Source organism: Perca fluviatilis, chromosome 23, assembly GCF_010015445.1.
Source record: "Perca fluviatilis chromosome 23, GENO_Pfluv_1.0, whole genome shotgun sequence".
Taxonomy (NCBI): Eukaryota; Metazoa; Chordata; class Actinopteri; order Perciformes; family Percidae; genus Perca; species Perca fluviatilis.
Window position 1 is genome coordinate 25,608,277 of NC_053134.1, and position 11,773 is coordinate 25,620,049.

At 40.7% G+C, this 11,773-nt stretch overlaps 1 protein-coding gene across 1 annotated transcript; it reads left to right on the forward strand.

Moving 5' to 3' along the window:
* Positions 1-229: 229 nt before the first annotated feature.
* Positions 230-6,169, forward strand: tmbim4 (transmembrane BAX inhibitor motif containing 4). Its single transcript, XM_039791198.1, has 7 exons — positions 230-439; positions 1,276-1,384; positions 2,390-2,495; positions 3,363-3,396; positions 3,495-3,612; positions 3,716-3,761; positions 5,382-6,169. Exons 1-7 carry the CDS (start codon positions 349-351, stop codon positions 5,586-5,588), a joined length of 711 nt encoding a protein of 236 aa, XP_039647132.1. The 5' UTR covers positions 230-348; the 3' UTR covers positions 5,589-6,169.
* The last annotated feature ends 5,604 nt before the right edge of the window (positions 6,170-11,773 follow it).

The window sequence follows — 11,773 nt, forward strand, 5'->3', positions numbered from 1 at the left end:
AAAAACTCACACTGTTTCTTTTTCAAAAAGAGGTTGTTTCTATTCCACGTTATGTTTAGCTATATACTTACACATATTTATGCTGTAAAATACTTAAGTAGTGTATTGTGTGTTCCCTGTGTGCAACCTGAAACTTTCTTTTTTATCAGCCTATTATTCATTCCGTCACTCAGCATTGTCCCTTGTACATAGTCAATAAAGATTGTCGAAAAAAAGAGAGCTTTACTTTTTTTCTTTTTAAGTCAGCTTGCTGACGTCACTGCATTGTAAACACCAGTGTTTCCGTATTCTCTTCCATCCACATAATCTACCTTTCTTTATCTAACGTTGGCTGAGAACAGTAACACGATGAGTAGTGAAACATACCCCAGGTCTTCTATTGAAGACGACTTCAACTATGGCACGAATGTTGCTACAGCAAGTGTCCAGATACGTATGGGTAAGCAAAACAAGGCTTGCGTCGTAGCTAGCTAGTGCTAACGGCACTTTAGCCACGTCAGCTAACGCTAGTAACGTTGAACGTTACTTAGCTAGCTACTTACTCTAGAAATATACATTAACGTTACTGCCACTGACTGTTGTTATTATAGCTAACATTTTATCCTTAACAACCACGTATTACCTCGGTGTCACAAAAAGCCAGCCCAGTATTAACTGGATAGCACTGGTTAAAACATTACGTTAGCTACAGTGTCAATGTTGTTAGCATTGGTCTTTTAGAGGCTTTACCTGACGTTGTTGGCTTAAGTTGAACGAGCCAATCCTATGTTTACTATTACAGAAACGTATCCAGCTGCAGTGGTGGAAGAAGTAACGTTACTGAGATCTTTTATTTAAGTAGAAGTAACGTTAATGTTTTATTGCTTTTTAAAGATTTTTTTGGGGGGGCATTTTAGGCCCTTATTTTGATAGGACCGCTGAAGACATGATAGAGAGAGACATGGAGCAAAGCAGGTCGGAGTCGAACCCGGGTCCGCTGCGTCGAGGAGTAAACCTCTGTATATGGGCGCCCGCTCTACCAACTGAGCTATCCCAGCGTAGACATGCTGTTAAATACAGTTAACCAGTAGGCCTAAAAGTCATTTATTCAAAATATGACTTAAGTAAACCGCTGGGTAGCTTATGAACCTTCACCTGGGACCAAAAAAGTCTTGTCTCAATCTTTTAATAGTACATCATGATTTATTTGTTAATTATGTTTTTAAATCTTAATTAGCTAAATAATTAAAGTTGTTTCTGTGTGGTTTTGACCCCATTGCTGTCTTTGTTAATCAGACTTCCTCAGGAAGGTGTACACCCTGCTCAGCCTGCAGATCATTCTGACCACAGCCACCTCGGCCCTCTTCATGTTCTCTCAACCCATCAAGGAGTTTGTCCACGCCAGGTGAGGATGGTCAGCTTCTGACTGGCTAGTAGTCCTTAACTAGCTACTGTCAGGGCACGCCCTCATACTCTGCTAGTAGTCCTTACCTAGGTACTGTCAGGGCACGCCCTCATACTCTGCTTCTGACTGGCTAGTAGTCCTTACCTAGCTACTGTCAGGGCATGCTCTCATACTCTGCTTCTGACTGGCTAGTAGTCCTTACCTAGGTACTGTCAGGGCATGCCCTCATACTCTGCTTCTGACTGGTTAGTAGTCCTTAGTAGAGGAGCTGCAGCAATGTGAAGTACAACAAAAATATGGTGTTTTTTGAAAATAAAACCATGTAAACCTATTCTGATATAACCTCTAAATACAATTATGAACCTGAAAATGAGCAGAATATGAGCACTTTAAATTAATTGTATTATTTAGATACTATTTCGATAATGAAACAATCGGTTGAAAGTAAAACTTCTCTGATTTCAGCTTGTTAAATGTGAATATGTTCTAGTTTCTTCTCTCCTCTTTGACAGTAAACTGAATATCTTTGAGTTATGGACAAAACAAGACATTTGAGGATGTCATCTTGGGACTTTGGGAAACACTGATCCACATTTTTCAAAGTTTTCTGACATTTTAGAGACAAAACTACTAATCTAATCGAGAAAATAATCAACAGATTAATCGACAATGAAAGTAATCGTTAGTTGCAGCCCTACACATTAGTTACTGAACATATAGCCTACAACAATATCCAATTGCAAACCTGTGTTAAAGGGAAATTTCACCCAAATCACACAAAACAGATTTGTCGGGATTGTGAGATATCTTAAAGTTGTGCTGCAACCCGATAACATAGGCGTTGCGTTTATAATGATTGTCTGTACAGTCCTATGTTGACCATTTTTGAAAACCTGATAAACAACTGATGTTGGAATTGGTTGGTAGTGTACATCTTCTCTGACTAATATTTCTGAAGCTTGTGTTGGCTGCGTTGTCTGACTGTGTTCTGGTTCCTCCCCCCAGTCCTGCTGTGGTTTTGGTTTCGGCTCTGGGCTCTCTGGTTCTCCTGCTGGCCCTGGCCGTGTACAGACACCAGCATCCAGTCAACCTCTACCTGCTGCTCATATTTGTAAGCCGTTTTTTGTGTCCAGTCTGTTAAGTCCTAATTGTTGGCTAAATGTTAGGGACCGTAACATTTAGGTTGGCTGGCCGGTGAATGTAACATCTGTTAAGCCGGAGCACCACAATAAATCCCACGCTGTCCAGCACTCACACATGGTGTAGAGCAGTGGTTCTCAAATGGGGGTAGGTGTCCCCCTAGGGGTACTCTGGAGGACTGCAGGAGGTACGTGTCCCCCTAGGGGTACTCCGGAGGACTACGTGGGGGAGGGTGGTATGTGACATTTTTAGCAAAATGTTTTTCAGTTCCAAGGCTGTAGTTACTTTAAGTTTTGGTCTCTTTCTGAAGTTTGTCACCTTTTTTTTTGATGGTCTTGTCGTTTGTTTTGATTTATTCTTGCCTTTCTTCCTTACTTTTTTCTATTGTCAGTTTTTGTCACTTTTTTTGAAGTTTGTCGCTAATTTGAATTTTGTCGCCATTGTGTTGCCTTCCTTCTTTCTACTGTTTTTTTTTTTCGAAATTTTTATTATTTTCAACCTTTTTTTGCCTTATTTCCTTCTTTCTACCGTTTTTTTTTTTTTTTTTTTTTTTTTTCGTTATTTTTTAAAGTTAAGATGTCTCCATTTGTCATCAACATTAAATATGTTCCAGGTCCAAAGCTGTTGTTTAGTAAATCTATCGCTGACATCGCTGTATTCTTCCTCTTTATAGAGACTTTTTTTTTTTTCTACCAAAAATGATTAAAAACACTGTTCAAAGGGGGAACATTATCGAAAAAAGCTGGAGAACCACTGGTGTAGAGTGTGAAGGTTTCATGTTGTGATGCTAGCTCCGCTGCTGTCCTCTTTATTTATCAGAATTGTGTCTTCTTTTCAGACTCTGCTGGAAGCAGTTTCTGTGGCCACAGCTCGTAAGTGTTTTTGAAGGAGTTTGGTCACTTTCCGTGGTTAGAGCCTGTTTGCAGACTGTCCTGACTGCAGAGTCTCTCTCTCTCTCCCCCCCCCACAGTGACCTTCTATGAATACTCCACCGTGCTGCAAGCCTTGTTCCTGACTTGTGCTGTGTTTGCTGGACTGACAGTCTACACCTTGCAGTCCAAGAGAGACTTCAGCAAAATGGGAGCAGGGTGAGTGTGTCATGGCTGCTGCACAGTGTTTTTTTTTTTTATTTTTTTTAATCAAAGCTGTATAACCCCGACTGACTGTACCTGATCTGTTCTGTCTTCACAGGCTGTTCGCCTGCCTGTGGATCCTCCTCATTGCAAGCTTCATGAGGGTAAGTGACATTAGCGTGTCTTTCATATGATATAAATAAAAAGGGAGACAACGAAGAGGCCTTCATTCGGACAGAAAACGGCACTACAGGTGCTAAAGGTCAAATCTGATCCAGGAAGCCTGATGTGAGTAACAGATCCACGAGTCTGAAAGCTTATCAGAGAATAGAATATAGAGAAAGGATTTTACAATTCTGGAAAGTTATCACAGGGACATGTAATCCTCCATCTTGTTTATCTAGCAGAATGCACGGTAATGTACCAGGAGGAGTGTATGTGTTTGGCCAAAGCAGCACCTTGCCAGATGAGGTTGCATTAAGCCACGTTTGACTTTTTTCGCCTACAACTGCATGTTCTTTTGCCAGATCACTTTGTCGTGACTCCCATGGCCTTACAAAATGGCCTCAAGTCAGTCTGCAAGCAGCCACTTAATATAAATAAATGGAGAAAAGAAAACCGAAAGAAAGAAGATCTCCAAAGAAAAAGAAAGTAAAAATAACAAACAACAGAAAGAGAAACAAATAGAGAAATAAAGAAACTGAAACAAAGACATAATGTAAAAATATGTATTCAAGTTTTTGAAGTAGGTTTGTCTCTGTGGAGTGTGTTTATTTATTTATAATTTTTTTTATATATCCACTCAGATGAGTGCTTATTTTATACCCAGCGGCTAGAGAGCAGGATATGATGAATGCTATTCGTCAGTAGCATTATACAGTAAAGCATATACAATGCAAAGAAAGCATGTATAGATGTAAAGAAAGCATGAATGCATACAGAGTCAGTGGAACGTTGTAAATGAAGGCAAACCGATTGGCTGTAGGCAATGCAAAGCTAGGCAAAGTTCAAGCTGAAACCTGTTTCACTTTTGCCGTGATCCTAAATTGCATGGTCCCTGTTCACGGATGTGCAGAAATGAGCCTTACACGCAGAAACCGACACACCACACACATGGGTGTGGGTATGGGATGTTATAGAAAGTCATATTGTCAGACAGGAAACAAAGAGTTAAGAGTCTGTGTCAGTGGGGGTCCGGGGTAGTCTGGCTATAACCAGACCAAACAAACAGTTTGTGTCTGGGGTGAGAGGGAATCGGCTACAATCTTTCCTGCCCCGCCTCGGCCTCCCGGAGGTGCACAGGTCCTGGAGAGACGGCAGATCCAGCCAATCCCCTTCTCAGCAGGGCGGACGATGCGCTGCACTCTGCCCTTGTCCTGGGCAGAGGCAGCAGCGTATACCAGGTGAGGATGGACGCAACGATGGCAGTGCAGAAGTGCACCATTGCGTCCTGCGTCCTTCCTAAAGTTTGTCCCATGCGTTGGTGTCTAAATGACTGTGAACAAAACTCTTTGAAATTGGTCCAGTATTGAGCGAGTAACGCTGTAACAGGCAGCTGCAAAACGGGCTACGTAATCCTATAGGACAGATGTGTGGCGTCAATTTCCGTCCCAAGTTCTGTTTTTGCAACCAACAGGCTCAGATTGTTATTCTGTTATTCAGTGTCTGCCTTCATTATGGAAAGGATCCCTACAGAGACGGACCTTTCTTTTTTATTAAATCATAAGATCCCTTTTGATGAGCCAGAAAGGGCCTCCTTCATGCTGACTCTGTCCTCTCCGCAGCTCTTCTTCAACAGTGACGGCACCGAGCTGGTCATGGCCGGAGCCGGGGCCCTGGTCTTCTGCGGCTTCATCATCTATGACACCCACCTGCTGATGAAGCAGCTCTCCCCCGAGGAGCACATCCTGGCCTCCATCAACCTCTACCTGGACATTGTCAACCTCTTCCTGCACATCCTGCGTCTCCTGGACTCCATGAAGAAGCACTGAAAGCCGTAGGGACCGCTTCAGACTCGGCTCAGTGGGAGCCCGCGCTGTGATTACCCAGGGTTCATGTGAGTTTCTGTCCTGAAGTTGACCAAATCTGGGCTGTACCGAATGTCTTTATGTTCATTTTTATTTTTTTTTTTACCTTCGAAGCTTCTATTGAGGTTTTCAATTGAAGCTTTGAATGTTTGTCGTCATATTTTAGGATGTCATCACACCAAAAAAATCGTCAATTAGAATAAAATGATACAACGGATCGTTTTTTTATTATAGTGTTAGAGCTGAAATAGATTTTATGATTGCTGCGAGCTCCCCCCCCCCATTAATACAGCTGTTGCAGTGAAAATGTTGTTTTTGAAAGTTCTAAAAGCCAACAAATATGGATTGAAGCAGAATATTTAGTCAGATAACTACATGTTTCCAACGCTCTAGAGTGGAAATGTTTGGATAACCTGAGTCGGATACGATCCTATGCAGCCACTACTGGAATATTAATTCTGCAAATAGTATAGGCTAATACTAATAATATTAGTGTAGTCTAACCTTTTATCTGGTTCAAACAGAATGAATAGATATGCCAAAAACAAACAGCTGCGCAACATTCGAATGTTGATTTATAATTTGAATGTCAACGTTATTCGGTACAGCCCTAGATTTCAGGACGGAAACCGGTCTGTGCCCGGTGAACTATCTTTACCGGCGTCTCTGCACTTCATACTTCTGCTTATCTCCCCCATGATCTACATTTTCTAGCTAATAGAGCTTTTGTAAAATCAAATGAAGTAGTTCTACAGTATATCAGTGAAGTTTGGAAACCAAAATGCACTCATCATAGGTCACAGCCATCAGAGTGACACTACTTAATTTGATATAGTGCCCCCCCCCCCAGTGACCTACTTGAGACTCACCTTGTGTTTTGGACCCTTTCCAGTTCACTCAGCGAGCCGCTGGACCGCAGCAAAGCGACTGACTGAGTGAGTGAACGTCATTGGTCGGTGGAGCGTTGGAGGTTCTCCATTGGCCGTTGCTCTTTCAAAATGACTAGGCGTGACTAGAGCTGACGATATTTTTGACCAAATACCTCTATCGACCCTGGCGATAATGTAGGGTCTGACAATTGGTGCTTTCGCGAAATATGCACACAATGAGATTTTAGATAAATAATCATCAGTTATGTTGATATAATAACTATGTGGGTAAAGGCAAATAATAGAACAGTTACAACAGTCTGGTAAGTTCAGAAAATGACATCACTCTAATGTAATGCAGCCTTTAAAACCAGGAAAAGACAACACTTATGTCATTACAGGATATTTCCATATCCAAAATTTAAGACGATATCTAGTCTCATATATCGATATATTGCCTAGCCCTAGGCGTGACAGTGTTTCTGCGAACAATCATCCAATCCACTTCCTCGCCATGTACATGGTTGCTGTGACAGCTTACCTCGCATATTAATGTTTAGAATAAACGGCGGACAAAAAACTGAAAGTGATTAGAAGGCCACTGTGTGTGTGGTGTTTAGTCAACATGTTATTGATGATGCGTCACGTGTCAGATGTCCATCCTATCCTCCGTAACATACACGGACAGCCATATGCTAGGTTTCCACCAAGTGTTGTTACACTAAGTCAACAATGTTTTTATTTTGGTTGACTGTCAGTTGAGCAAATGTAACTGAAACAGGAGGAAGTCATGCATATGTTGGGGACTATTTTCAGTGGCAGATTAACCCACATTTTGTGCTCCGGCGTATGTGGAATTAAGTCAAACTAAAAGTGCAACGGAGCTCTAGGGCACAGAAATATTTCATGGGTTTGGTTGACAATAAGATGAATATAGTATCTCACGTCTTATCTTTCAAAATATTGAGTCTTTGGTGCCCAGATAGCTCAGCTGGTGGAGCGGGCGCCCATATAGAGGTTTACTTATATATGCGGGCCGGGGTTTTACTCCGACCTGCGGTCCTTTGCTGCATGTCATTCCCCCCCCCCCTCTCTACCCTTTCATGTCTTCAGCTGTCCTGTCAATAAAGGCCTAAAAATGCCCAAAAAATAATCTTTAAAAAAAGGCCCTGGCCCTGACATGTTTTGCGCTTCTAAAAATGGAACACAGTTGAGTTTCAAACACTAACGGTGAGTTGTAGGACATTTTGTCACACGAGGCACTAGTGGGTGCTCTAACAAATGAAGGAAGGGCATTTTTTCAAAGTATATTTTTCCAACAGTACAGGGTTTCATATTTCTCATTCCACGGATTTCTTCTGAAACTGAATTTATTGTGGAATATTTTCAATGTTGTCAAAAATTTGTTTATATTCCATCAGTTTCACTGCACCCATCTCATGTTCCATATCTGCTTATAATGTACGTCAGCAGAAAGGTGACCCGTTGTATATTCAGTTTAATAATATTAATATATTGTGATTGTACATATTGTAATGGTGTAAATGTACAGTTTAGTACTGAGGTACTTGTTGGTGAGGAATGTAATCTGAAGCCTTGGGATATGGGTCAATGTTATGAAGGCCTTTGCTTTTATTGTTCTTAATGAATGATGTAATAAAAGGACCACATGTAATGTTTTTCATTTTCAAACTACGGTTGTGCATGTCTTAAATGAGCTGTAATTTACTCTTGGTTTTGTACTGTTCTAAACGGCACATTTCTGTCTTCTCTCCCATTGTTTGTTTTGTTGATTATGGTTTATGATTAATTTTTGCTCCCCTTTTGCCCTTTTAACTGCTGTAAACTCTGTTAAACATTCTTTATGGAGCTGCCACAGTCACGTGAAAATAAAGATTGCCGTATTTTCCAAATGGAAAAAGTATGGGGGAGGGGGGGGAGCTATCAGAGAGGTATTGGACATATGGATTCCTCTTCTGGAACATCTTTTAGCTACTGTATACGTGCGACGTTCATACTGCCGCAGAGCAGCAGGAACAAATTCAATTAGTATTACAATTATAACTTTTGTCTCACTTTTTTTCCGAAACTTGCAAATTAATTTTATAATTTTTTCCGAAAGAATGTGGAGGGAAAACCAACTGGCTTCAAAATATTAATAGGGGTAAAATCTTTCACTGTCACATAGGGCCGGGTACCGAATTCAATACTTTTTGGCACCGACCGAATCACCTCCTTAGTATCGAAAAAATGCCTCATCATTCAATACAATTGAATTACAATACCTAGGGAGCAAATCTCCAAATTAAGCCTTAAGACTTGCAGTGTGAACGTAGCGTTCCATCGTATCAGATTCCAGTGTAAACGGTTTGCGGTTTCGAACTTACCCGCATGCGCTAAAGAACAATAACGATGACCTCAGACGCCGCACGCTGTTGCACTAAAGTTAGGGAGGTTATGGAGGAAGGAAGCATTTTTGCTTTTATTTCAAAATGTTTGTGTAATGGCAGCCGTAACATTAATGAGCAGGTGCTGAGGAGGAGGAGGAGAATGTAGCTTTAAGGCTCCTCACCTTCCTTTGACACTGTTGCCACGTTCTCCTGTGTCCCCGTTCTTCCATTTAGCTATTTCTTCTCAAAAACGGAGCGGTTACTGTATGATCCTTCTATTTTACCCCCCCAACCCCCACAAACCCCCCAACCCCCCCCCCCTTACTCCATTGCATTCTTGATTCACCACTTTTCTCCCTTTTGTCGCCTTTTTCTTTTTTTTAATTTTCTGTCTGTGTCTAGGGCTAACTCCCAGCGGCGCTTCATTGGGACAAATGTCGATGTAGATTGACGTAAAAGTTTCATCAAATCCGCCTTGGTTGGTCACACTGCGGCCACATTGAAATAAAAATCAGACCTGGGTCTGATTCAGGACCACATATGGAAGTGGTCTAAATCTGATTTGAAAAAAATCAGATCTGGTCCAGATTTGAGTGTTCACACTACTTCTGAAGAAGTCTGACCTGGTCACTTGACCCCAAAAAAAATCTGATTTGGGCCTGCAGTCTGAACGTAGCCATAGTCCGTGAGCCAATCCACATGCAGCATGTTTCTACCAAGATCTAATAGGGTAACGCGCAGAGGCTGGGCTCACGTAGTAGAAGGCAGAGAGTGCAGAACTCCGCCAAGGCATGCCCTATTTCACAATGTTAATGGAATGTGAATATTCCCAGTCTGGAACTTAATTTACTGATTATTCCAACACCACATGAATGAAGCACAAACGCCCTATCTCGCAATGACATAAAGTGCTCATATTTTGCTCATTTTCAGGTTCATAATTGTATTTAGAGGTTGTACCAGAATAGGTTTGTGTGGTTTAATTTTTAAAAAACACCATATTTTTGTTGTACTGCACATTGCTGCAGCTCCTCTTTTCACCCTGTGTGTTGAGCTCTCTGTTTTAGCTACAGAGTGAGACCTCACTTCTGTTCCATCTTTGTTGGGAGTCGCACATGCTCAGTAGCTAGGTAAGGACTACTAGCCAGTCAGAAGCAGAGTATGAGGGCGTGCTCTGATAGTAGCTAGATAAGGACTACTAGCCAGTCAGAAGCAGTGTATGAGGCGACGTGCCCTGACAGTACCTAGGTAAGGACTACTAGCCAGTCAGAAGCAGAGTATGAGGGCGTGCCCTGCTAGCAGCTAGGCGAGCATTAGAACGTGTGTTATAAAGTGACCACGTTTGTCTCTGAAGTAAAGGCTGGACTACAGTAGAGCCGTTTGGAGCAGTTGGTGAACAGTGTTTTCTGTTGGAGATGGTAAGTCCCTTTGGGGGGGGACTTTGGGCTTTTTCACTTTGTAAACCTATAACGTGCACACAAAAAAGATATATAACACAATAAAGGATAAGGGGAAAAGCCAAAAAGCATAATATGAGCACTTTAATTAAAGTGAAATATAATTTGTGTGTCTGTCCCTTGTTTCAGATCCTCTCTAACATGTAATGGATTCCTTTTCTTCCGCAAAGTTTTATGAAAATCGGGCCAGTAGTTTGAAATCCTGCTGACAGACATGATTGAGTGACTGATTTATTGATAAACATGCTGCCCTTGACCAATATGTGGTGCATGTTTCACAGAACACGGGCGACATGAAACCCCAAACCAGGCATCCATTTCATCATCGTTAGTATATAGACAAAATATATTACATTGGTAAAGTGAATATCTAAAATGTGCAATAGTTACACATTGAGTTGAATCAAGACACAAAACGTCCATAGAGAAATACTATGATAAAATACAAATTAGTACAAACGTAAAAAAGTGAGAGGGGAGAAATACTACTATTAATAATACATATATTAATAATATAAGCAGATTAATAAATAAAAAACATATGAAATAAATTACAGAAAACTAAGTTGCAGAAAAACCTTAAGATGTATTTGTATGGTGTTTGATTGGCAAAATAATCCTTGTTTTCTCCAGAACAATGCTGCATATAAACATTAATTTAAAAAAAATGTTTTATTGTGTCAATGTTTACAAAAAAATATCACATTTGCTGATGACATCTCAACAGATGTAATAAGAAATAGGCTATATGTTCAGTATATGCACACATTTCCAGTGTATTTATCTTAATTTGTTGGGAATAACAATTTGAACAATTTGTATGGAAGAAGCCATGTCTTGCCACTGAATCTCACTAAGTTCCACACACACACATTTTCCACGTGGAGTAACTACTGTTGAAAAAAATAATCCTTATATGTTTATTTGTACATTATAGCTGTTAGTAAGCTATATTCCATTTTTCAAAAAGGTAAATTCTGATATTTGCGCACAAATTTTTTTGGGATTTTTGCTACAGCTGCTCAGAGTCATCAGCTCGGCTGTAGGATCCCACTAGGAATAGCACGTATTAGCTTTTGATAGAAAAAAAAATTAGAACACAGCTAACACGTGTATATACAGTGCCTTGCGAAAGTATTCGGCCCCCTTGAACTTTTCGACCTTTTGCCACATTTCAGGCTTCAAACATAGAGATATAAAACTGTAATTTTTTGTGAAGAATCAACAACAAGTGGGACACAATCATGAAGTGGAACAAAATTTATTGGATATTTCAAACTTTTTTAACAAATAAAAAACTGAAAAATTGGGCGTGCAAAATTATTCAGCCCCCTTAAGTTAATACTTTGTAGCGCCACCTTTTGCTGCGATTACAGCTGTAAGTCGCTTGGGGTATGTCTCTATCAGTTTTGCACATCGAGAGACTGACATTT